Source organism: Ambystoma mexicanum, chromosome 9 (assembly GCF_040938575.1).
Source record: "Ambystoma mexicanum isolate Mex_15411 chromosome 9, UKY_AmexF1_1, whole genome shotgun sequence".
Lineage (NCBI taxonomy): Eukaryota > Metazoa > Chordata > Amphibia > Caudata > Ambystomatidae > Ambystoma > Ambystoma mexicanum.
The window spans coordinates 1,491,929,369-1,491,956,996 of record NC_090931.1 but is presented as its reverse complement, the minus strand read 5'-3'; the positions used below and the strand labels follow the sequence as shown (position 1 = coordinate 1,491,956,996).

The window sequence follows — 27,628 nt, the reverse complement described above, 5'->3', positions numbered from 1 at the left end:
CTTCAAATCACTTTACAATGAATACAATGAGCAAATATTAATTCAGTATAATACATTTTCAAACATTACAAATGTGAAAAGGTCAGTTCATTTAAGTCATATTGGGGGGGGGGAAAAAAGATAATCATATCATAAACCAGATAAAAAGGAACATAAAGAGTATGATCTACATGCGTAAGGCCAAACGTTTCTCCACTTCCATCCATGTAGGACGCTGCTGCAGTAACAACCAAGGCCTTAGCAGAAAACACATGTGCCCAAAATTGAGCAGTTTGTATCAGAGATGGTCTGCAGACTAATTTCATATATCCTAACATTTAATATTTTTCCAATTTGATGCAAAGAGTTAAAACACGTCGAGGCATTTCTAGTTCCATCTGACAGATGTGGCATATTCAGAGTTTGTGCTGGATGTTATATCAAGCACCAGTTATTTATTCTTCTTCTGTTTTTGCCTTCCCTTTCTCCTTATCTACCCTGGTTCCCTCGCAATCTCCCCTTGCTGCTACGATCTGTTGCTCAGTAGTCTTGTTACCTCCATCATCATCCACAAAGGCTCTGCACACTCCTCGACCATCCTCCTAGGCTCAGAACTCTCAAGGATTCTCAGGTTTTTCTCTCCAATCTGGGGTTTTTCTCCTTGGCATTGTCCTCCCTCCGCACCACCACTACACCTTCCTGTGTTACCTCACAGTGGGTTACGCAGCAATACAGACTTGTCACTACCTTCAAACCTACTGATAATCACGATAGGGTACGAGTGCATGCTGACAGGATGCATTGCATGTTTCTCTTGTGTCCATCCAGATACGCACGGACAGGGCGCCAAAGAATGTGGTGCTGGTCCTAATGTTTTTCAATGTCCAATCTCCATAGCAAGATTGCCCCGTATTAGCCCATTATATCTAATGTCAATAAGAAAACAAGCCAAATAATTGAAGACAATTGAGGCAACCAACCTAGAGTACACCGACAAGGTCACAGAAACCATTCTAAATCACATCAAGGCATCGAAAACCAAAGTGTGGCAAGAGGTTATCCGGGATTTGCTCAAATTTAAAATGATTGCATTTTTTACTGCATTTTTTAAACAACCTCCCACACCTTCTGTGTAACCTACCTTTTCTGCATACCTAACCCCAACTGACCATTTACCCATTTGCTTTAATAAAACAGGATATTTATCTTCGGTGCTCTTTATAATGGTGTATGTTTAACTTTCTTGTTATTTATTTTGTTTAGTTATTAAAAAAATGAGAAGATGCACAACGCATTGCCATTTCTTCTCTAAATGTCTTAGTTCCCCTAATGATGGTTCCCATTTGCTTTTCTGGGTGCATTTTAAGGCGCTTTGATGTGACCCACAACCCCATTAATGGAAAAGGAATCCATAAAATAACTAACAATGAAATGAAGGCTGCTCCCTTCCAGAGGCTGGTCCCTTCCAGAGGTTTCTGATTTTCAGCTGTCCACAAACTTCTGGTGTCCCCTTCTATGGAGGTTTGTTGGTCTGATGTGGCATGTTCATGTATAAACGTGTACAAAGTCAGAGGTGCAATAGCTCATCACATTAAGTGCACACCTGAACCGAACTGGTGGCAAAGAATCTTCTCAAAATGTTCATATTGGGATGATAGTCCCATTTCATAGATCCAGAGCATTGTTTCCCACCAGGTCATTATGATCTTATTGACCTGAATCCAGACTCAAATCATGCTTTTCAAATGAGACATTTTAGGGTCTGTTCTTTTATTTTTATATAATGTATAGTGCAATTGGTTAATTAAAACCTTATACACTTTTCACATAAACATACTTAAAATCCATTACAAATAATACAGGTATTTGCATGTCAAATCAAATAATAGAATTAGCAATGAAACAATCAACCTAAGCATTAAAAACATAAAAAATAGAAGTTTAAGAAAGCAATAAACATCATCTTCCTACATTTTGAAAAGAAGAATATACAAACATCACTAAAATAACAATGTGACTATATAACAGAAATAATGTCCACAGTAAATAAATTCTAAAGCGCATACCATTAATCGTTGATTGTGGGTAACTTTTTTTCTATTTCATTCCGGATGTAATATGCTGCTCCCACCTACACTGGAGTATTTGCTATATATATGGCTGACCAAAACCGATCAGTCGATACCATTCTAGGATCACCCACCAGATCCCTATAACCTTTATTGTAATATTATTGCCAATACGTGCAATTTGTCAATCGGTGTCTGCTAGTTTCCACCTCATTCTTGCACAAACGACAGTCTCTCTTGGTGCGGGACAGCCAACCAGCTCACCACATTGTCATAGCAGGTTAATATATTAAACCAGAGCATTCAAATGAATCGTAATAGCCCCTGGTTACACACTTTTGTAATATATCCTTTTGGTTTCGCAATTTCATATCCCATCAAAGTCTACCGTATATACTGTTTCTTCCTGATAAGTTTTAATACATTGTTACAAATATCCCACTCCATGGCCCTCTTTTTGAGATGTTTTTGGACGGTGGTAACCTCCATATCATCCCCAGGCATAGGGATACCAATTTCATATACAAAGGTCATCACATTCTTTTGTAGATTTGCCATAAACTCCTTTTCATTGGTATTCCCATCCATATTCATAGTTATAATACTCATTAAGCTCCCCTGATTCCGTTCTGACAGTTTTATTCGTATATACAATTTACCACACTGCATCTTCCATAATGTAATCAAAGAAACCAGACCCAGTTCACATTGTATTGCTTCGATAGGTACTGTGTTCGAGACTAAGAACCGGGCGCCATATTTTGCCTTCTAACCTATCAAACCAAGCCAAGCATTTAGCTTCTAAAGTTTCTAGAACATAAAGGTCGCCTGGAACAATGCTACATTTATAGAGTTCGAGGAACCCCTCCAAGGAGTAACCCCCCCTTTCTCCCCATAGAACATTTAATGACGTTCCATTTTCCCAGCATCTTATTCTTTAAGGAGTGTGCATAGAAGATTTCCATTGGCATATTCGTAATGGTAAGGATACGTTCTCACCACCTCAAGCACCTCATCATTTATATTCCATCTATATCCCTGCTTTTTTTTCATATGCATCCGAGACCCAATTATCATGATCTTGGTTTTTTGTTTTTTACATTAATGCTCCGATTATTGATCTTAGAAAACCCATCTAGAGCATTGAGCATACGCTGCAGCCCTGCCAGCTTTTTGTCCATGATAACAGTGTCATCAGCATATGACATCCAGCTGACTCCAAACCCACCGATTTTAGGTTTGCCTTAGGAATGTGCTTGGTTATAAAACCAAGCACATTCCTAAGGGCATCCTTCATATCAGCTATGTACAAATTGTATAGTACGGGAGATGCTACGCAGCCTTGTTTCAAACCCTTGTTTGTACTGACAAGAGGGCTAACAAAGGCTCCCTTATCCAGGCAGATCGTCACTGTTGTATCTGTATACATGGCTTTCAAAAAGTGTAGAACCCTCGGGCACAGTCTCCATTGCGACAACTTACTCCATAGCATAATTCTATCCACACAGTCGAAGGCGCCCGAGTAATCAATAAAGCATTTATACAGATGTGTCCCTTTTTGCCTATATGTATCCGATATAGTATGATTCAAGAGAGTCAGGTTATCCATGGTACTGAGACCTTGTCTAAAGCCAGTTTGTTGGGGAAGAGGGAGCAGTTTCTCTGTGCCACTCCATTTGTTCATGATTTTTAATAGGAGTACAAAATATTTTCCAGAAAGTGTCCGCCATGGCCAGCAGCCGGTAATTACCCGGGTTAGTTCTTTCACCATTCTTAAATTATAGGTACCAGGGCAGCTTTCTTCCAGCGGACTATAACCCCCCCACTACGCCCAATGTTATTATACATATTCCAGAGAATAACTGCCCACTTAATGGGGTTGCGTTTAATACCCGCATTGGCTAATCCATCTGGGCCCGGTGCTCTAGATGGATTCATGTTATTGATAATCTTGAGGATCTAGCAGGGAATGTGGCTTTTCACATGGTGGTCCATTATGTTTTTTTTTTACCATTTACTGCTCATTGGCTCAGCAAGATCTTGTTATATTAATCTTCAGTTCTAGTTCTATTATGTTATTGATTCTTCATGCATATACATGTCTATTCATGCTTTATAGGTTGCCGGTAGACAGGTAATTGGGACACTGAGTGGTGGATTCTCAAAGGGAGCAATATTCTGATTTGGCAAGAAGTAATGTTCTTCAGGTAAACTGGGCACATGTTCATTATGGATGCTTTTATGGGTAAAATTCCACGCAGGCTGATCCTCCGGTATAGCTGTTTATTGTTGCAGACAGAGGTTGGGCACCTGGCATTTTTCTCGTTCAGGGCATTTTTAAGGTTTTCTGTTAGGACTTCTGCTGTAAATGGATTCCATCCATTATCCTTGATTCGATGCTTAGATCCAAGTTATCTTGCTTAATATGTTCATCTGGTTGCTCCACCGAGGCTTCTATGGGATTCAGTGCATGTATTTCTCCTGCACGCTCCTCTCATGATGGATAGGTGTGTTTACAATTAAATGTCGGTTCCCATTCAATGCACTGGTAAGGTTTTTCTTTAATGTTCATTTAGATAGTTTTATGACTGAAACATGTTGGACCTTTAGAGAACTGATATTTGTTTAAGTGTCTCCATTTCTGGATTTGCAATATGTGTGTTTTTATACAACATGAGCTGTGTTTTTCCACCAAAACCCTTCTGAAATCCGATAAATTGATAAGGTTTTTCTCCTGTATGAGTACTCTCTCGCTGGGAAAGACTAATAATAATGCACTTGTGAGGTTTTCCCCAAGTCTGTGCCCTCTCATGGAACGCAAGATGATTTTTCTGATTCAGTTTGTTCTGACATTCCAGATGAATGCTTTCTGACATTGAGTGCACTGATGACATTTTTCTCCAATGCGTGCTCCCTGATTGCTTTCTAAGAATGTTTCCAATGGAATCTTTTCTGACATTCAGTGCACTCATAAGGTTTTTCTCCCATATGCGTTCTCGTGCTGAATAAGACTGATTTTACAACACAAACATTTCCGACATCTGATGCGTTGATTTATTTTTTCTTCCATATGTTTCCTGACATGCTAAGAGTTATTTTACAACTTAATTTTTATTTTAACATTCAGTACGTTGATGAGGTTTTTCTCTAGTATGAGTTGTCGCATGCCGTATAAGATGACTTTTGCGACTGAAGCACTTCTGACAGTCAGTGCACTGATATGGTTTTTCTCCAGTGTGAGTTCTTTCATGATAAATAAGAGTGGCTTTCTCCCTGAAGCATTTCTGACATTCACTGCACTGATTTTCTCCTGTGTGAGTTCTCTCATGCTGGATAAGATTGCTTTTGTGACTGAAGCATTTCTGACATTCAGTACACTGATAAGGTTTTTCTCCAGTGTGAGTTCTTTCATGATAAATAAGAGTGGCTTTCTCCCTGAAGCATTTCTGACATTCACTGCACTGATAAGGTTTTTCTCCTGTGTGAGTTCTCTCATGCTGAATAAGACTGCTTTTGTGACTGAAGCACTTCTGACATTCAGTGCACTGATATGGTTTTTCTCCAGTGTGTGTTCTTTCATGATCAATAAGAGTGGCTTTCTCCCTGAAGTATTTCTGACATTCACTGCACTGATAAGGTTTTTCTCCTGTGTGAGTTCTCTCATGCATAACAAGATTGCTTTTGCGACTAAAGCACTGCTGACATTCAGTGCACTGATATGGTTTTTCTCCTGTGTGAGTTCTCTCATGCATAACAAGACTGTTTTTGTGACTGAAGCACTTCTGACATTCAGTGCACCGATATGGATTTTCTCCAGTGTGAGTTCTTTCATGAAGAGTAAGAGGGAGTTTGTCCCTGAAGTATTTCTGACATTCACTGCACTGATAAGGTTTTTCTCCAGTATGAATTTTTGCATGCCGAATAAGATGGCTTTTGCGACTGAAGCACTGCTGACATTCAGTGCACTGATATGGTTTTTCTCCAGTGTGTGTTCTTTCATGATTAATAAGAGTGCATTTGTCCCTGAAGTATTTCTGACATTCACTGCACTGATAAGGTTTTTCTCCTGTGTGAGTTCTCTCATGCATAACAAGACTGCTTTTGCGACTGAAGCACTGCTGACATTCAGTGCACTGATATGGTTTTTCTCCAGTGTGAGTTCTTTCATGATAAATAAGAGTGCATTTGTCCCTGAAGCATTTCTGACATTCACTGCACTGATAAGGTGTTTCTCCTGTGTGAGTTCTCTCATGCTGAATAAGATGGCTTTTGTGACTGAAGCACTTCTGACATTCAGTGCACTGATATGGTGTTTCTCCTGTGTGAGTTCTTTCATGCATAACAAGACTGCTTTTGTGACTGAAGCACTTCTGACATTCAGTGCACTGATATGGTTTTTCTCCAGTGTGTGTTCTTTTATGATCAATAAGAGTGGCTTTCTCCCTGAAGCATTTCTGACATTCACTGCACTGATAAGGTTTTTCTCCTGTGTGAGTTCTCTCATGCATAACAAGATTGCTTTTGGGACTGAAGCACTTCTGACATTCAGTGCACCGATATGGATTTTCTCCAGTGTGAGTTCTTTCATGAAGAGTAAGAGGGAGTTTGTCCCTGAAGTATTTCTGACATTCACTGCACTGATAAGGTTTTTCTCCAGTATGAATTTTTGCATGCCGAATAAGATGGCTTTTGCGACTGAAGCACTGCTGACATTCAGTGCACTGATATGGTTTTTCTCCAGTGTGTGTTCTTTCATGATTAATAAGAGTGCATTTGTCCCTGAAGTATTTCTGACATTCACTGCACTGATAAGGTTTTTCTCCTGTGTGAGTTCTCTCATGCTGAATAAGATGGCTTTTGTGACTGAAGCACTTCTGACATTCAGTGCACTGATATGGTTTTTCTCCTGTGTGAGTTCTTTCATGCATAACAAGACTGCTTTTGTGACTGAAGCACTTCTGACATTCAGAGCACTGATATGGTTTTTCTTCTGTGTGTGTTCTCTCATGCAGAATATGTCTCTGGTTTTGACTAAAGGCTTTGGGACATTCCGAGTACTGATATATTTCCTTTGGGGTGTAGATCGCCATATCTGCTTTTGCTATGATTACAAACAACGGCAATGTAGAAGGCAAGGGAGAGACGCGAAGATGCAGGCCCAGGATCTTAACAGTGCAGTTAGAAATATCAACTGTTGGACATTCACCAAAATGTAGCTTCAGAGGGAGTACATCTGCAGAACTTTCCTAGTCCAGACGTGGTTCTACTTTTTCTCACTAGCCTGTAACCCTCTGTACGCATTTGATGCTATTTTAACGGTACCCTTAATATTCCATCCTTCTCATCGCATCCATAGTATTGTATTTCCTTTGCCACATAGTGCTCAGTTTTTCCCAGTTATGTTTACGCTATAGAAAACCCAATAGATAGCTGAATAAAATTAATTCTAGAGGGAGGACATGCATGGATAAAGCTTAGACTTTTTCTTTTCAAATAGTTGCAAGTTCCCTAGCAAATATTTGCATTTTATTATAGATAGGTTCGCTTTAGATTGTTTATGGTGTCACTTCTACAAGCAGCCTCTATAAAGTTGCAACATATGTGTTACTTGCTTAATTTGGCGGCTTCTAAGATGACTGGGTTATGTTACCCTCCCTTGTCTTCTCTCTCTTGGTCCAACTGCTTTTGACAATATTTTCTAACCACCTAGAGCAATATGGTTTCTGTCCAAATGGGTCTATTGTCATGGACATCAGGTTTAATTTTAACCATTTTCTCCTACATACTTCACATGTATGTAGCCTATATCCTGTTTATGTTCATGCAGATTACGTGTTAGACTCAGTCTTCTTAGTATGGCTACATTCATGGGCTCCAGTTTAACTGTCTATTTTAGTTTACATTTTAATAGACACAAATTTCAAAGTGCAAGCTATTAGCCTGGCATAAAATGTCAACACCTGAATTCAACAAATACACACAACGCCCCATTTCTGACTGGCCAAGTGACCCAGTGGCTAGTGAAAAATATGAGCACTTGAATTTAGGAATCCTTCTAGTGCCCTCATTTGATCTACACTCATCTGTCCAATTACTCAGCTTTGGGAAACATGTGGTATTTCAGACATCACTTTTTAAAGCAGTGGAGTTCTTGGGTCTCCCGATTCCTTTCTTAACACAGCGGCTTGTGGTTTCCTTTCCAGAGCATTGAAGCATCACCCTTTTCTTTTTCAGAAGTCCTTTTAGGTTGTTAGTTTTAGCACACGTTACTAAATCATCTTCTTGTCTTTTCTGGCAATGTAACAGTCATCTGTAGAATTAAAGTGAAAAGTTATCTTTCAACATACAAATTTGCAGAGAGAAATAGCATTCATGAACTGAAAGATATGATTGTATGAATGGAATGTTCTATAAGGAAAGGCGAAATCCACACACACATTATTTTGTATTTTCCAAACGCTTCTTTTAAGCAGTGTTATTAGAATGGCGTGAGCTTACTGTCCCCCACTGGCTGATTCAGGTAAATGTACACTACCTACCTGTGTCCAGCTGTTGCTGGTTGACTGAGTCACACAGGGACCCAAATAAATAGATGTATTGTCATGGGTAAAAGGTGAAAACTAATTGTTCAGCCATTCTTGTTGTTCAAATTTACTCATCCCGTTATATTTAGTTATATTTATATGATCCTAAAAAAAAGTCACCAAAGACATTGAAAAAACAAACAATCAAAATATTAAAGCACTGAGAGTGATCCAAATGTAAGTGAAAATGCCCCATTCCTTCTTACAGAGAAAGTAAGTTATATTATCAGCCCAAAGTCAATAGTGAGAGATTACAGGACTCAAAATCCAAATCACGTGGACAGTTTCAGGTTGCATGGTGTATGTCGTAATGAGTTTCTAAAGTATGGCCCTGAGGACCATATCATCAGAATACAGACATATTGGTAGCCAGAGGTCCATCTAGTGGCACCTCGATTAACGTCATTCAGTGAGTTGGGGTATTGCAAGAACAATAAAGGGGCTAAGACACAGCCTATCCTGAAACACTTGCTATAAACATCATGTGTAAAGTCTGTTTTCTGTTCTTTCCAAATCTCACCATGATGCTAAAATCTCACCCTGATGCTATGGTGTGTAGTTACGCCACCAAATTCAAAACAGTTTTTGTCAAACTATTTCATACAAAGTACACCACAATTAATGGCAGGTACCCTGATGGACCCTCACCTCGTTGGAAACCACTAGGTCAAATTGAAACCTTGAAATATTGTTCCGATACCCTGCTTAAAGTCATATTGAGTGTCAGACAGAATGTGTCTCTCATTTAGCCAAGGCATTAAAGCGTTAGATAGTAGCAGGCCAAACTGTGAAATGGGGATACTGGGAGATAAGATGTGGGAGTTGACCCCATCAGATGGCTTAAAACGAGTACAAGTACTTTCCAGTTAGTTGGAGAATAGAGCAGTATTACTATACACAAGTATTAAACACAGTAGCCAAAAAGTGGCCCACAAATCAAGAGAATCTAAAAACAAGTCAGCAGGCACGTCTCAACTAGAACTCTTCAGTCAAGAACCACTCATAAGTAAAACTCCTTTAATGAGAAAGTAAACAATAAGCACTGAGCCCCTGGGCTACATAAAGTCAAAGGGCCACAGGTCATATGCTGTGCTGTCTGCTTCTAGAACTCCTGTCCGCTCCCCTATTGCCCCATGTGATAAATTCAGTGGAGTCATCATGGATTCCCTGGCAGTAACCTCCTCCCGTGTGGCCAGAGAACGGCAGCCACTACCTGATCCTGACCCTGGAGCCGGCTTTATGAGGGTGGATCACATGGGAGGAGATGGCTATCAGAGCGATGCACTGCACAAGACGTGGTTTCTTCCCCTTTCCCATGAGGAAGACCCGTTGATGCCCCAGACCCTAATATATACTGTCAGATATGTGTTCCCACTGGTAGGAGAAATGAACCCTCTTCTTCATATTTCTACGGCCTAACACACAACCATAGCACCAACTAACACTGCTCAGACTTAACATCTTTTTCTTCTACAGTTCCTTTTGGTAAAACTCGTAAAAAGAACTATTCAAATGCCATAACAACATCTATGAACTTCAACTCCCAGAATTCCCCCAAGTAGTGAGATGCAAGAGTTTGAATAGTGTATCAAGAACTTCAATACAATGTGCAGTCTAGTTGATTTTCCAAAGCACTTTTGCGTGGGACATTTAAATCTGGCAAACGTACTATTCGGAGAGGCAGTGCACGAGAAGACGTTGGCTCCTATTCAAGGGCTCACGGACGTGAAGATCATGTACCGGGGTGGCAGAGCAGAAGAGGGTGCCACGGGAGGGACGCCGAGTCAGAGACTGAAGTGTTGTGGAGATGCTGGGAGACGTGAAGAAGGTCTTGGGCCCTCAACGAATCAAGAAGCAGACGTTCCCCATTTCGGATCCTGAAAGGAAGCAGACGTGTAATCGCTGAGCCGAAAGGGAGGACGGAAGAACGTCTACAGCCTCCAGATTGTAAAGTGGATAAAAGCAGCACACAACAGAAGCACTAACCCAACTGGAGACGCTGGAGAAAGCCGTTGAGTCTGCCCAAAGCCAGTGGGGACCCCGGGTGTTCCTGCAACCAGGCCAACAGCACTTTGAACATTATTGCCTTGTGAATAAAGAAGGCGTGTTTGAAAACCAAAAAGCTAAAAAAGCAAACTCCAATGAACTGTGAATATCTGAAATGTAAATGTGGGGCCAAACTTAAAGAAACCTTACCAATAATATATATATAAACTCGAGAGCCATACATAAAATATTGTTGCTACAGAGTAAAGCACTTGAGAAGTCTTGGTAAACCAAAGACACCAAATGAGTGAAATATATGAGAAATCCTGACAAGCAAGACAGCAAGCAATTGATAAAATATAAAAGTCCTGGCAGGGGAGTATACAGGCAAGTGAAACTCATAAGGGAAGACCTGGCAGATGAGTACAAACCAGACAATTATCATTGCAGAAAGAGTCCTGGCAGGAGAGTATACCAGGCATTTGGCATTACATAAAGGAACCTGGCAGGGGAGTAAACAAGGCAATTTGCAAGCGACAAGAAATGTTAATGGAAAGATTGGCATTTATTTGTTGAATCCTGGAAAGTTGGATGTTAAAGAAAGGCAATGCTATCAAGACCGAAGAGAAAGTAAAGAAAGACTGTTCAAGACATGGTTGCCTAAACAGGAATCTTGGGAATCCAAACAAGACATCAAGGAACGGTTTACAAAAGTGGCTATCCTTAGATCCACCCTCTGGAACCAAGGGCATCCGCCTTGGGAGAGATTTCTTTGGTTGGAATTATACTTTTTAGTTGTGAACGCTTTTTTGGACAGATGAAGATATTTTCCTTACACATTGGGCCTCATTACGAGGCTGCCGCAGGACCGGTAATTCCATTCCGCCTCCATGATTGCCAGAATCACCGGGGCATTACAACTCCGGTGACCTGGTAATTCTGGAGGCGGAATTCTGTAACACCCCATTCCCATGGAGTCCCAAAGGACTCCATGGGGATGGGGACCATGGAAACACTGGTTCTGTCTATGACAATGCCGGTGTTTCCATGTCCGCCTGTAGGCGGGTGGTGTTACTCCCGCCAGGTCAGACCTGGCCGGAGTGACACCTCCCGCCTGCAGGTCTCAGAATCAGCCGGTGCGGAAACAACGGTGGCGGCGGATTTACCACCACCGTTCTTTCCGGACTGGCAGGGTCCTAATGAGGCCCATTGTCTTTTGTTTATAGTGTGAGGATCAGGATAGGGTGTTTTGTACACAAGGACGTTTTTTCAGTTATTGACAACCTGACACAGACAGATCATTAGTTTTGGTTTATAGGCACGGGCATTCCTCTTTAGCATAGGGTCAGAGAGGCATTCATCCAACCCTTTTTCATTTAATAAATATTTTTGGTAAAAACATGACAACATTGTCATTGTGTCCGGCTCTAATTTCTGACTACTCACACGCATGAGTTAAAAAAAAAAAAAAAAGTCTCCCCAGGCCTGCACTGGAATATGTGAATGTATTCATTTCAGAGGCCTCATATTCGATAATGCACCAGAGACAACTCGTATATTGGACTCTGAAGTGCTGCTGCAGACTGCATCTGTTCCAAATATAAAAACTGTTTATATTCCTTTTTTGGACAATATGATGTTACTCGGGCATATTTAATTTTCTTTAAATCAAGGTAATATTTGGGTTTTCATTACCCTGCATTTTTGCATCATACCATCGATTTATTCTGCTATTGATAGATCTACATTGTTGAACTTCTAATTCCCTTGGCGCGACCTCCAGGAGCCGTTTAAAAGTTAATGGCCCTCATTACGACCCCAGCGGTAAGCGAAAAACGATGCCGATAAATGATTACCGGCATCGTTCTCCGCTAGGTACGATCATGACCCGTGAAAGTGCTCTTAGCGGCATCGTAGTTAACGGTGCCGCTAACTGCACCAAAGTCGCACGCACGCGACCTTCCACGCCTTAAATACCGGCATCGCGCAAAGGTACGCGAATCACGAAGCAAGCGGACATGCTCTTAACGCCATCACAAAGGCCGTTAAGTACCTTACCGCCATGGTGCCAATTCCGCCATCGCGAACCAACCGTAAATGGCCATGTGCAGTGTACCCAGCTGCCACAGGTGCACAGAATCAGCACAGGTGGAGGCAATACAGACTCACCAAGTACAAAAAGAGGACACCCCACCCCTTCCCACACCCAGTCACACTCCACAATGATTCCCATACGACTAGCAATGTTGGGGCTGGAGGACCTGATTGCAATGCAAGTGCTACAACTACAACAACGACAACAACAGGCAGCACAGAGGAGACGCATGAGGAGAAGGAGGGCAAGGCAGGGCCAGCAAGCCCAGCAAGCCCAGCAAGCCCAGCAAGCCCCACCAACACAGCCAGTGCCACCACGCAGGCAGCACCCAATCCCACGCATCAGAGCCAGTCCATTCAACCTCACCGCTGAGCAGATCCACCCCCTGTACCATTTGGACCGGGACACCATCACCACCATCGTGGACATGATACACAACGACATCGTCAGCATGATAGAAACACCCACCGCCATCCCCCCCCCTACTGAAGGTAGTGTCCGTGCTCCACTTCCTGGCCACAGGCACCTACCAGCACACAGTGGGGCACTTGCATGGCATTTCACAACCATTATTCTCACGTACACTGATCCAAGTGCTCGATGCCCTACTCAAGCACACAGACGACCACATCTCATTACCACGGTCTGCCCAGGAGGTTGCAAACACCAAAGTGGGTTTCCATGCACTAGCCGGCATACCTGGTTGCATTGGTGCCATTGATTGCACCCATGTTGAATTGGTGGTCCCACATGCCATGGAGGTACCGTACCGCAACCGTAAACTATTTCACTCAATCAATGTGCAAATGGTCTGTGACTCCAACAGGATCTTCACACATTGTTGTGCCCGATTCCCCGGATCAACCCATGATTCAATGGTCCTGAGGAACTCCACAATACCACGCTACATGGAGCGACATGCAGGGCCAAGATCCTGGCTACTCGGTGAGTCCCATGTCATGGCCATGGAAATATGAAGTGGGTAGGCGATTGACGTACCAATGCATACTTTACCTGGCGGAAAGGGGGGGGGATGATGCATACTTTACCTGGCTGAAAGGGGGCGGGGGAATGATGCATACTTTACCTGGATGAAAGGGGGGGGGAATGATGCATACTTCACCTGGCTGAAAGAAGGGGGGGGGGATGATGCATACTTTACCTGGCTGAAAGGGGGGGGGGAAATGATGCATAGTTCACCTGGCTGAAAGGGGGGGGGATGATGCATACTTAACCTGGCTGCGAGTAGCAGAGGCAATGGAGCCAGCTCATACCCTAAAGCAGCACAAACGTCAGCTGACACCTGTACACATAATGCCCGATGTTAGCAGCCCTACCATGTGAATGAAGGTGTGCCCCAACCATGACACAACCATCTGCAAGTGCATTGTACCGATTCGGACCACATTGACTTCAATGAAATGCACCTACATGCACGGCACCAAACACCATCAACTGAAAGGCCTGTCCCCCATAACTGCGCACAAAGGAGGCAAATGACGGACAGAAACATCAATACACCATTACACAGACAGCGAGGCCCCAAAAATGTCCCTATCAACATCAGTAGTGCTCAGTGGGGTCATCATGAGGCTGACAGCAATGTTGCCATGATGTGAGCGTTGATATCACAGGACACGTGCCAGGTCACCAAAACAAACGCCATGAACAAACACAGTGGATGGGCACTCACAAGGCACTTGACCCCCCTGCATACATTGGTTGATGGCATGCAAAACAGTCCATGAGAGGAATACACATATACCGGTCACATAGTGTGAATCCATTTGTGCATGTCAAATTGGTCAAGTAACAGTCAAATGCATGCCATGGTGGCACATCATGTTTGGTATTTGATGTCATGACTGACACATACATTGTTGCCCACATACAGGTGATGCAGGCTATCCCCTGAAGAGGTGGCTCCTTACACCAGTCCGGAACCCACAGAACCAGCACGAGGAGGACTTCAACCATGCACATACACGTACCCGTGTGGTGATTGAGCAGGCATTCGGCCTACTGAAGGCACGGTTTCGCTGCCTCAGCAGGTCTGGTGGGGCACTCCTGTACCGCCATGAGAAGGTTGCAAAGATCGTCATGGCATGTGTCTGTGCTACATAATATGTGCAACAGATGAAATGTGGCCCTGCCCCCTGACGCTGAACTGCAACCACCTGACGATGAGGATGAGGAGGGCGGGGATGGGGCAGCACCTCAGGGAGGCAGCGATGCACAGGAGGGGCGTGAAATGCATCAGACTCTGATCAACCAATGTTTCTAGCACACACGAATGGGGGGTGTCACATGGAGATGGCAATTGGGGCACTGTGTGTGTGTCTGGGATATGGACACTGCGGACTGTTCACCAATAAAGCACACATACGCAATGAGCAATGTCCACACATGTGATTTGTGGTCAAGAAAAAATATATTGTAAATGTGAATTCAATTAACACACCCACTCCCCCCTCCACTACCCAACACACCCACTGCCCCCTCCCCTCTCCACTCCCCCCCTCCACTCACACACCCACTCCCACCTCCCCCCTCAACTCCCCACAAAAGTGCGTGGATCCCTGTGTCGCAGTGCCTAATGTGGAATTGATCCACTGGGTGGCCTCTACTGGCAGCCCCCTCTGCCGGCCCCGGGGCACCCCTGCCTGTACTCCGCAGGTTCCTGGCCGACCTGCGGACGGGGCTGCTTGGGGCAGAACTGGCAGCGGAGGAGGTACTGGGCTGCTCGCTACGCCGCATGTCCCTCATTGTCTGTACGAGCTCACCGAGCACGTTCCGCACCGCGGCTAGTTGAGCACAGTCTTTGAGGGAGGATTCAATGGCTGCCTTGACAGTCTCGGCACTTCTTTGCATGTCTGCACTGGCACCTCCACAATCGGCCACATGCTGCGTGAGGACAGTTGGTGTTGCCTTGTCAATATTTGGTCCAGCGACTGTTGGTAATTTGGGGCATTGGATGATGCAATTGCCGGGCTCATTGGGCTACTCCCCTCCTCCACACCTCCCACTGGGCAGGGAGTGGCTGGCCAGGAGTTCTCAGGGGATAGCCCCTGTGTGTTGTCATCGTGCAGGCTACTTAGGGACAGGTGGGGGGAATGAAGGTGGGCAGTGGGGGGACATTCTGTGTCATCCTCATCATTCCCCACATCACTGTCAGAGCAGGCTGCAATGGCAGCAGTCTCCCCAATTGTACTGCTTCTTGCAGAGACATTCCCCTCAATGGGCACCAGTTGTTGCGTGTCTTCTGTGGGTGGTAGCATGCGGCTTGCCTTGGGAATCATCGCTGCCCTGGGCTGTGTTGTGGCAGGCAATTTTGGCTGCTGTGATTTGTTTTTGGCTATTTACGGTGCACGCTAACATCGGTGGGTAGGGAGGCGGTGGTGCAGTTTACACGGCATACGATGGCGGTAGCTGACGTTTTTTGGGAGGTTACCGTCATGGCGCTGATTACATTAACGGCATGGCGCAATGCTCGTGCCCGAGAGGTCGTAATTTACCGCTTTTAACGGTTCTAGACCAGCACGGATACGTTAGTTGCGCAATGCCGGTAATGTCCATTACTTACTGCTGGGGTCGTAATGAGGGCCAATATCTTACTTCGGCCTTCAAACGCTAGATCTACACAAGTCTGTTTTATTTTCTGAGCAGGACAGACAATATTAGCATGAAACTAGTGGGGATGTATCTGGTATTTTCTAAAATATTGCCACTTTTCAGCAACTTTACCCATATTACACAGTGCTCTTCGATGAGTGATTCATTCTTATTTAGAATGTCCAGCAAAATAGTCAATGATTCTACATCATTAACCATGGATAAATGTATAATCGGAATGTCTGGTGCTAGCCTTCTGTTAAGACGGATTTCTGAACTCTGTCCTGGAGGGGCAGAGGTTCAGAAGGCCAGCCTAGTTTCTTGGAACAGGGTAACCTCTGGACAAGCCAGACCAATCAGGGTAGTGATCGCGGCGGTCAAGACTAGGTCTCAAGAGGGGTGAGGGTGACTGAAAGCCCGCAATGAGCACACAAAACAAGGACACCTACAAATTACTCCGAGCAGGTGTTATATTAAAAATATATACACATTTATTACAAGGCCTTTGTAACATTGACCGTAGCGAGAAATCACAATAAAACTCAAGTAAACCAACACATACCAAACCAATACAATATATATACAAATACAAACGAGTCTAACGAGTTAGACGCACAAAATGTGTAGACCTCCTAGATGGGGAGGAAAACGGGCAGTGCGAATAAAAATTAGACCCAGTCCGCCTTCAGAGGCACCTAACTAAAAGGAAGTCCAAGCCCTACTAAGAGTGGAGCATTGTGCTCAAAAGTACCTGCACAAGCTGGTGCCAACGGGCAAAAAGGGGAGTCTCTTAAAGGGAATCGGCAGTTCAGTTCAGTGAACAAATGAAGATGAACAGAGCTCCGCGACTCAAGCGCAGCCTCCACTGTGGGCAGAAGCAGAGCGCGAGTACGAAAAGGTGTGCTGTTAGACACAGCGGGGAAAAGCTATGGGCTCCTGCAGGAGGGCGACCAGTTCCTAGCGATGCTACTCACCGGTCCCCGATGCAAGCAGACCCAGGCTTCTCCGCGTCAGTTTCAGTGCTGGCAGGTTCAGATAGGAGCAGGGGACGTCTCGGCATCATGTAGATTCCGCAGCAGCAGAAGTTGAGTTGAGGATGTCCCAAACGCAGTGAACTCGCACAGTTTGTTACCACAGCAGGGCAACGGAGCGGCCGTGTGTATTTCAGCCAAATGTACACTACTCAGGCTTACGTGCAGGAGATGGTGAAGATGCCGAGAATAGTTGTTCCCAATATTCCAAGGGTCGAAGTACCAGTACAGGCCTTCTCGTTCGATCAGAGGTAGAAAGGGTTTCACAAAGCGACAGCAGTGCAGAGGAGCAGTCCTTCAGCGGGTCACCAGCGATTCCTCGGTTCAGCCTCGTGGTTGCAGGATACTTGGCTCCTGTATTCCTTTGTTCGTGAGAACTCAGGAAATCGACATGGTAGTGGTGTTTCCAGCCCCCTCTTATCCACGGTTCCCTTCGTGCCAAAACGGAAGGGGACCCAATGGGAGATCTGCTCACAAAACACTCACACCATACGTGGACCTATCACGCAGGTCCCAGGCATTCACACCACCCTAGACTCTCTGGCGCCCAGGATGTGTATTGGTACCAGACATCCCAGCCCACATCCTGGAGGCACACACAAGGCCTGTAGAAGCCTGCGAAAGCATCTGTGTTTCGCGGGAAAGTACATGCCCAAATAAGGAAGGCCCCGGGTCGGCTCGACCTGGGGGAGGTGAAGGGGGCAAAACAGTCAGCGGACAGGACAAAGAGCCTCGTGGTCTGGCCATTTTGGGAGCCAGGCCACCATTTTGGGCTAAGCGCGCGAAACACGCTTAAACACCAAAAGCAGCTCAAAAACACAAAGAAACGATCGCTGCCACCAGTCCCGTCCGTGATTCACTTGCAACGTTCATTAACAATCCCAAGAGAGTATCTAGGGCCTGCAGTAGAGTAGAGACCCAATAGAGCAGTAACTTAGCTTACAGTGCCCACTTGCGTCATGTTGCGCGAAAGCTGCAACATGATAAAAGAACTACGGAAAACAACGTTTTCCGGTACTGACTGTCTTAAGGGCATGTCAGTTTCCCCGTAAGAATGGAGCGAAAGCCCAGAGGAGTGCGGCAGAAGGCTGCACTTCTCTGGCAAAGTCTAGATCCTGGTGAAAACAACAGCAAAAAGTTTAGGGGTTGCCACATGGAAGGAAAATTACCCACAATTAAGAAATCTTTCCTAACACTTTCCATTTACTGTTCATACATGGAATTCACCCAACAAAGTTATTAAAAAATGAGCCTTTATGTGTAACCATGGTATCCCGTTTATACCCGTATTATCTATTAGATTGTCTTCATCATCAAGTTCATCATCATCAGCCTTGTCCTGTTTTCACCTTAAAATCACCATCTCTAATTATACGAGTCCTTGCCCTTTCTTTAACACACACACAATACTGGGCATTGTATACATTAATGAAGCTTCTGCCAGTGTGCCGCAAGAGGGAGCTTGGGGTCCTGGCTTCCCATCATATTCATGAGTTCCTGATCTGCACTCAGAGTTCATGTATAGTACCAATATATATTGTTTTGCATACACAAATAATAATAGCATATTACAAATCAATGTAAATAATGTTTTAATTGAATTAACTTGCACGTCCCACCATACTGAGACAGACATTTTGTGTGTGATATATATATAAGTGAATTTGTGGATATGTGTGTTTGTCTGAGCATACTGTAAGAAACCTGAAGGCGTCTCACCCGCTAGTCTCCCGGGATCTCTCATCCAGGTGGCCGGGACACGGCCATTGCTTTTGGATCCAGTTTCTGGGGGTGGACCAGTGAGGGAGGATCACCGGATGGCAATATGCGGTATCCCCTTCCCTGTAACTCCTTTACCCCATCCTACCAGGTAGGATACTTAGGAACTCAACCCCCTCCCCTTTCCGACACAAACACTTACTAATGGAAAGCTCACTGTGAGAGAAAACAGACTAACACCCGAGCCATATACCTGACGTGTCCCAATAAAATGGTCAGGCAATTACTGCCCATTACACACACACCTGACTTCCATCCCACTTCCCCACACGGATAAAAGGTGGAGCAAGAAAGCACACTTTGAGCAAGGCAAAGCACATGAGGAAGCAGCAGTTCAAAGATGGCAGTTTAATACAAGGCGAAAGACGGCAAGACCAGAGAGGGTTGCAAGGAGGGAAATGCCCTTGACCTTTTTTTTTTGTTTTAAATCGAAAGACAAACTTTCATGAGCCTTCATGAATAGGAAACATAAGACCTAGAAACAAAGCTGAAGAGTCCGGCACTGTGTGTCAGAGATACCCAGGGCTCTCCCGCATCGATAGTCAAGGCGAGGATCGTTTGCTGCCGTGGTACTGTCCTTGGCTCGTACAACAAAGCAGCACCAGTGAAGTCAGCACAGCAGGTGAGTTTGGGAGACTGATATCAGACCGGTCTGTGTGGAAACCAAGGTTGCAAGCAGCGACATTGTATAAAGATCATTGAAGAGAAAAATGTATGAAGCGTATGTGACAAGCAACACGAATATAAAACAGATGAGTGACTGAAATTTGAAGCTAAGATACGATACCGTAGACAGAGTAGTCCAACACCATGTGGGTGCTCATTCGATAGTCTAGTTAGATATTGAACTGAAAGGTGACAAATGTTAAAAGGAGAAGAATTGTAAAATGGAAATGGTCCTGCAGCGGGTCAAGCCAGACCCTGTGCACATTCAAAAGTCTTCGATACTTGATTTAAATTGAAATTGGTCTGAGCCCGGCCGAGGGAGACTATTTGTGTTAAAAAGGGATCTGAGTCCGGCTGAGGGGGATCCGGGGTGAATCGTGAATCACCCAAAAAAATAATTACCTACGCACATTGTGCTAAAGGGATCTGAGCCGGCTGAGGGGGATCTGCAGTGAATAGGGAATCACCTAAAGTGACACAATCCAAAGAGGAAAATAACCTGTTTTAATTGGTTGCATCAGGCCCTCTGAGTGAAGATACTTTGAGAAGCAAAGAGACTTGCGCACAGAAGGGCCTGATGCTAATGATTGAACCGTATCCTCACGCTAAAGAAGCCAGAGACTGTGCTGCGCTCGAGTGAACCGCCTTGTCCCGTGTTGAAAACATGGGCAAGGCAGGCCAACAGCCTGGACATCCTGACATATCATTTTGTGAACACTTTTCTTTTTCGTAACACTATTCCCCACATTATTTGTATTTATGAAGTTCAATAAACACCCTTAAACTGTGGTCACTTGTGTGTCTTACTATTGATACCATGCCTTCCTTACATTACTTTCCAACATGCCTGTGTATTTTTATTTTGCATACCACTTATTCCAAGTGATTACCCCTTTCATTTCAAGCGCCTGCAGTTCCCAGTTAAACCCTGTTTGACAATGACCATTAACAAAGCTCAGCGACAGTCATTCAAAGTAGCTGGAATCGATTTACGGGATTCATGCTTTCATCATGGTCAGCTTTATGTGGCTTGCTCCAGAGTTAGAAACACATTTTTTTTTCATACTAGCTCTTACAGCAAAGACTACCAGTATTGGCTACAAAGAAGCATTGGTTTAGGGAAATCAGTATACCACGTACGGCAGTAGTCAAAGGGGGCCGACTGGTACAAATTAAACTCCCCATAACTCTCCATACAATACAATTCTCAAACACAGCAGTAGTCAGAAAGGCCTGCCGGGACAAAACAAACTCACCATAAGAGCGACGTATGGTCACCTCCACACGTTGTCATTGGGGTAACGCAAACAACCATGCAACATCATCTATAGTTGCTCATTGAATAAACTTCACACTACAACTGAAGTAGGAATTACTGTGCAACTGTGTATATATTTATTTCTGAGGCTTGTGGAATATGCTTAGCTCACATGCTATGCATAGGGCGACATCTAGTGGTAGCTGCAGAGTATTACCTTTTTTTTGTTTCGAAACTCGAAAAGGGACGTCGACAGGGCTGCCAGTAATACTATCCCAAGTGTAAATGTAAATGTTAACATGCCCCACACGTGTATCCTGCTTTCCTATTCCCACTGCTGTTGCTAAATATCCTTATCCCACCCTCCTGCCACTGCAAGCACAGCCCCCTGTCTCTATGTATCCGTGTGTCTCTCTGTTCTCTGCCATCCTGTTCACGTGCCTGGTCTCGGACGCTTTTAAGATAACCATCATATCACATCACTATGCTTACGCTCTACTATACACCATCATTCAACTAGAACACAGCTATACCCCAGATTAATTTGGCCTAACTGTTCACATACGAATACGACCCCATGAATACCTCATCAACCTAATAAAACACAGATAACCAAGCACATTCCGGCCTAGTTGCTCACATATGCGTCCTTCAGGCCTAACGCAGCCAGAGCCCAATCTGGGTGTCCACCCACCAGACTGTACACATCCAACTGATATCATCAGCATCACACCTAACGCTAGGATGCAGCTATCATCCGGCAATTTCATCAGCTGCTCACATATCTGGTGCACCCACGCACCCTACGAAATGAAATATTTTATTTATATTGCACTCGTACACAAGTGTTTCAGAGCGCGACCAGGCTAAAAGGGAGGGGAACAAGGGAGAAACAACAGAAATACCGCGATCTTACTAGGCCCAGTGACATTTAAGAAAGCGCAAGTGCATGGAAAAGGAAAATGGGGGAAAAGTGCATGGAGGGGGGGTGGAAAGTGCGAGGCAGAGGAGAGAAAACATAAATAAATATTAAATAGAATAAATAATAAATAAGGGCAATAAACCATGGTAGTGCAGCCAGCAAGTGCCAGGTGAAAGTTAGTCAGAGAGGTATATCTGACAAGTGCAGAAGAAAAATGCGAGGGGGACTGTATGGGTCAGATACAGAACCCTAGTGCAGATGGTGGCCTGGAGGCAGTGCAGGAGGGTGGCAGGGTGAGCAGGTACCTGGGCCTGAAAGAACAAAGGGTGGCCAGGTGTCATGATGCCTACCCCCGGGGAACCAGACCAGGTCCAGCAACCCCGGAAGCAGGCATCACGTTATTTTGAGCAAGCCCAAAAACCCCTTCTAGGAGCTGTTTGGGTGCAGTCCTGGCGCCTATGGCGCCAGGCTCATATGGAGAATCAGTCCTGGCACCATGGGTGCCAGGCTCATAGAGTGGAACTTACCTGATGCAGACCATGCTGCAGAGCCCCAAGCCAAATGAGGCTTGGAAGGGACTATTTTACCTAGGGACTATTATTTACCCGGGTGGGGCTGGGGAGGAATACTTACCTGGGACTACTTTGGAGGCTATTTAAACCACGCCCGAAGAGCAACACATGCTTCACGTTATTCTGCATCCAGCAGCGTAAAGCTCACCGTGTCTGCAAGCCTGCATCCAGTATTTTGCCATGCCCGCCTCGAGTCTGCAGCTCCTAGAAAAAGGGAGCAACAGAAGGGGAAAAGGTTAGAATAAGAGCAAAACCTTCGATCCTTTACCTAATTACTGCCGGGGGTACTATTCCTCTTCACGGGTCGGCGCAGTCTCCATTGCATCCTCGCCGTACCCCGGCCCCTAAGGGGAACAAAAGGACAACAAGGTGAGACGAAGGGACAAACAAGGGGAACTCTTCTCACCGCAATAGACTTACCTAATTTTACCGCCGGAGGCATTATTCCCCGAACTTCATATTTTCTCTCCACACCTGAAGAAGGGAGCAAGCAACAGGTTACATTCTGGCCTTATTTTTATTGAACTGTGTAGGATAAGCCAAATCCTTACCTGAACTTCGTCAGCTACCACAAGGAACTCTTTGTTGGGGTCAAGCTGCAAACTGCAAGGAATCGGACAAGAGTGAAAGTCAGACATGTGAACTCTTAATAACTTGAAGTCAATATTGTTCTGGAACTCACCAATTCCTTCGAGCCAGTGAAGCAACTGGTTATCAACGCGCTCCTGCGCTAAATGCAGGATGGAGAGCTCATCTTTATCTTTTCAAACCGTCAGGTGAGACTATAAGAGGGGACATCAAAGGTGATCTGTGGGGAGAAGAGCGGGGGGATTTACGCTCAACTCCACGGGTGGTTAATTCCCTTTCTCCATTTGCAGAAGAATATTCCTAAGGGCCAAGCAAACGAAGCTAGGTGGGCCAGTCCAGTCCGTCATCTCGGCCCTACGCGTCACATTGGTGGAGACCGCAGCTGTCCAGTTCAGATTGACGCCTCTGTGGGAGCCAGGTGAGCGTAACAGAACGCGAAGCCTACCAACAAATACCCACCCGGGCGTTATGGATACCTCAGAGACCGACCAATTGGCCCAATTACTAGGGGAATTGAGGGCTGAAATGCATTCCGCCCGTCAAGAAACCAATGCTCCTAGGAGAGAACTGATTTTGTCAAAGGAGCAAACTGATGACCTTGCTAGGCAACTATTGCAAAGTCAGGCTGGACAAGCACCCCTATCTGGTTCCGGTGGAAATCCAGCTCCTGTGTTATCGAGTAACCCTGTGCAAATAAACCTACCAGGAAATATTCCATTAGCTCCACCCGAACGCTTTGCCGGACATCCCAAAAGGTTTGCCGTGTTTATGAACCAATGCCGCTTGCACTTTTTATGCACACCTGGAGCCTTCCCAAACGATCAAGCCAAGGTAGCCTTTGTATTGTCATATCTCAGCGGCAGTGCAGCTGATTTGTCAATTCCAATAGTTACTCAGGATGACCCAATTCTTCGGGATTTTCAGGGCTTTCAAACTAGCATGGAAAGACTATTTGCCCGGCAACTTTTGTCCCTACGACAGAGTAACCAGGACCTTCTATCCTACATCGAGAGCTTTAATAGGTTGATAGTGGAAACTGGATGGCCTGAGGTAAAACGAATCACGTTATTTCATCGAGGGCTTCGAGGAGAACTCAAGTATGTCTTGGCTCAAGTCGTGAACCCACCTCAAGACTGCGCTGAATATAGAGACTTAGTGGTCCAGTTAGATCACAGACTTCAGAATAGAAAGGCTGATCGAGTCAAGTTTGAGAATCGGGTGCTGGACAAAACCCACGCTAACCCCAAAGGAGCAGATGCTTCAGAACCCATGCAAATCTGAGGGGTTAAAAGACCCTTAACCAAGAAGGAAAAAGAAAGGAGTTGCCAAATGCAATTGTCTCTATATTGTGGAACTTCTGGGTATTTTCTTCGGGATTGCCCTGTAAAACCACCCAAGAAGGTGGTAGGAGCTGCTGATAAAAGCCATATGGAGTCAGACTCGGGAAACGAACACGCTCGACAAGCATAGAGGTCCGCTTGCCGAGCTTGAAGAAGGATACTCAGACCTCGCATTTCATCATACCAATGGTCCTCGTAGATCTAGGGCAGCCATCGCGTATGCACGCAGTAAGCGCATACATTGATAGCGGGGCCATAGGAAACTCTGTGGACTATGAATTGGCTTCCGGGATGAATCTACCTCTCTGCCGAAAAACCACCTCAGATGTCATCACCACAGTCGATGGAACTGAAATTGCCTCTGGGCCTGTAACTCATTCCACCGCAGAGATGACACTATTGGGTAAGGATGGGCATCGAGAGACTATTGTCTTTGATCTAATCAAAGCCCCACAGTTCCAAAAAATACTAGGGATACCTTGGTTGGAAACACATAATCCTTGTATTTATTGGTGAGAGAAGAGAATAACCTTCCCGGATTGTGCACAAACCTGTTAGCCGAAGAAAAATCAGAACGCAGGCCTGGCCACAGTAACCACAGCAGTCATGCAACTACCTCCAGAATACCAAGAATACCAGGATGTCTTCCAAAAGGAACAGGCAAACACCTTACCTCCTCACAGATCGTACGATTGTCAAATCGATCTCATACCCGGTGCACAACCCTCTTGTAGCAGGATCTATGCCCTTACGGAACCTGAGAACCTTCACCTACGACAATACTTAGACCAGTACCTTGCCAATGGCTTTATTCGCCCATCCAAGTCCCCGGCATCTTCAGCTTTGTTCTTCGTGCCCAAAAAGGTGACCTAAGAACATGCATAGACTACCGCGCATTGAACCAGATAACTGTTAAGAACCGATACCCATTGCCTCTGATCCCTGAACTACTAGACCAAGTGAAGGACGCTTGTATATGCACTAAATTAGATCTCCGGGGGGCATACCATCTGGTACGTGTAAAAGAGGGCGACAAATGGAAGACTGCTTTCCACACTAAGTATGGGTTATTCGAATACCAGGTGATGCCTTTCGGGGTTGTGCAATGCACCAGCAGCCTTCCAATACTTCATGAACAATGTCCTTCGTGAACTCATTGACGTTTGTGTTGTCGTATAGATCGATGATATTCTAGTATACTCCTCTTCAGAATCTGAGCATGTGAAGCACGTCCGAGCAGTCCTTGAGAAATTGCGCCAGCACAAACTATATGCAAAACTAGAAAAATGCGTTTTTCATGCCACAGAAGTTGAATTGCTTGGGTTTATCCTGACCCCAAAGGGAGTCCGAACGGACTCACGAAAGGTGGACGCAATCCTTAAGTGGCCATCACCAAGTTCAGTTAAAGGAGTACAAAGCACGCTCGGCTTTGCCAATTTCTACCGCAGATTCATCCCAGATTTTTCACATGTCATACATCCCATCACAGCACTCTTGTGGAAAAAAAAACGCTTTCTGTGGCTGAAAAGCTGAAAAAGCCTTCCAAGAGCTGAAAGCGAAATTCACGTCTGCACCTGTGTTAAAGCACCCGCGCCCTGAACTTCCATACATAGTGGAAACTGATGCATCCAGTCTAGCCATGGGAGCAGTCCTGTCTCAAAAGGACCCTGACACTGGCTAGCTTCACCCAGTAGCATTTTGGTCCAGAAAGTTCTCGGCACCCGAGTTAAACTATGTGGTTACCGACAAGGAGTTATTAGCCATTAAATCCGCCTTCAAGGCTTGGCGGCACTACCTTCTCGGTGCCAGGCATACCATTACTGTGATCACCGATCACCGGAACTTACAGTATTTAAAAACAGCCAAAGCCCAATCGTCATGTCAACTCCGATGGGCTCTTCACTGGGGTCAAGCTGCAAACTGCAAGGAATCGGACAAGAGTGAATGTCAGACATGTGAACTCTTACGAACTACATACTTTTCGGAGTCAATATTGTTCTGGAACTCACCAATTCCTTCGAGCCAGTGAAGCAACTGGTTATCAATGCGCCCCTGCGCTCAATGCAGGATGGAGAGCTCATCTTTTCAAACCATCAGGTGAGACTATAAGAGGGGACATCAAAGGTGATCTGTGGGGAGAACAGCGGGGGAGGGGGGATTTACGCTCAACTCCACGGGTGGTTAATTCCCTTTCTCCATTTGCAGAAGAATATTCCTAATGGCCAAGCAAACGAAGCTGGGTGGGCCAGTCCAGTCCGTCCTCTCGGCCCTACGCGTCACATTGGTGGAGACCGCAGCTGTCCAGTTCAGATCGACGCCTCTGTGGGAGCCAGGTGAGCATAACACCAGGTGCACGATGCCAAGAGAAGAAACAGATCAACAGGGGAGAAGGGGGGCAAAGGCAGAGGCAAAGAGGAAGGCCTTGCGAAGTTTCTGGAACCAAAGATGTTTTTCCTCAAGTTTCAAGGTGGCCGGGAGGCTGTTCCAAAGGGAGGCACCAGCCGAAGACAGATCTACCCCCCCAGCTCGTTTTTTTGCAAAACGACTAACCCTGAGGGAGTTCGAAGTAGAGGAGCGAAGGGCTCGAGGGGGGAGGTATTTACGGAGGGGTAGTTGAAGGTATAGACACCATCTCTCTCTCTACTGACCAGAACTACGGTTCCCGAGGGCGTTCAACCTACCAGGGCTTTGAGGTCATACCAATGATATAGAGAGCGCTATATAAATGCCAAGTAACATAACATAACAAGTAACATAGTGTGACATCTACTGTATGGTCCTTCACACGTCAAGGTACCTCAGATGGTCTTTTTCCCACCATTATAGTCGGATGCATATCGCAGAGTTTCTTTTTGGCTGACGCCATTATTTAGAAAGGTTTAATACAAGTATTTCTTTCTGTCCTTTCGATATCCATCTTACGCAATATCTTCGGCAACGGCTTCAAGGACGAGTTTCGTTCGTCGACAACAGCAACTCTGTCTCAACGATCCTTTGTCTACGGCCTCTAAGTGCCCCATCCGGCCTCGCCCCTGCACAGTAGGGAGAGCGGGGGGAGGTTCACATATTAGTCTCGTTAAGAGAATGTATATTCCCCTTTATTTTATTTATTGTATTTGTTGGTAGCGCCCAGACCCGGAGGTACTC

At 45.1% G+C, this 27,628-nt stretch overlaps 1 protein-coding gene across 3 annotated transcripts in view; it reads right to left on the bottom strand.

Moving 5' to 3' along the window:
• Positions 1 to 1,732: 1,732 nt before the first annotated feature.
• The window catches only part of LOC138489270 (zinc finger protein 268-like), a 413,111-nt gene continuing 387,215 nt past the window's right edge, over positions 1,733 to 27,628 (bottom strand). For 2 of the 3 annotated variants that reach the window (XM_069616964.1, XM_069616965.1), the window contains exon 3: positions 1,733 to 8,358. In XM_069616964.1, the coding sequence (XP_069473065.1) occupies positions 5,165 to 7,138 (1,974 nt within the window). In that variant the 5' untranslated portion in view covers positions 7,139 to 8,358 and the 3' untranslated portion in view covers positions 1,733 to 5,164. The remainder of the gene's footprint in view (positions 8,359 to 27,628) is intronic. The other variant, XM_069616966.1, reaches the window with a different exon arrangement.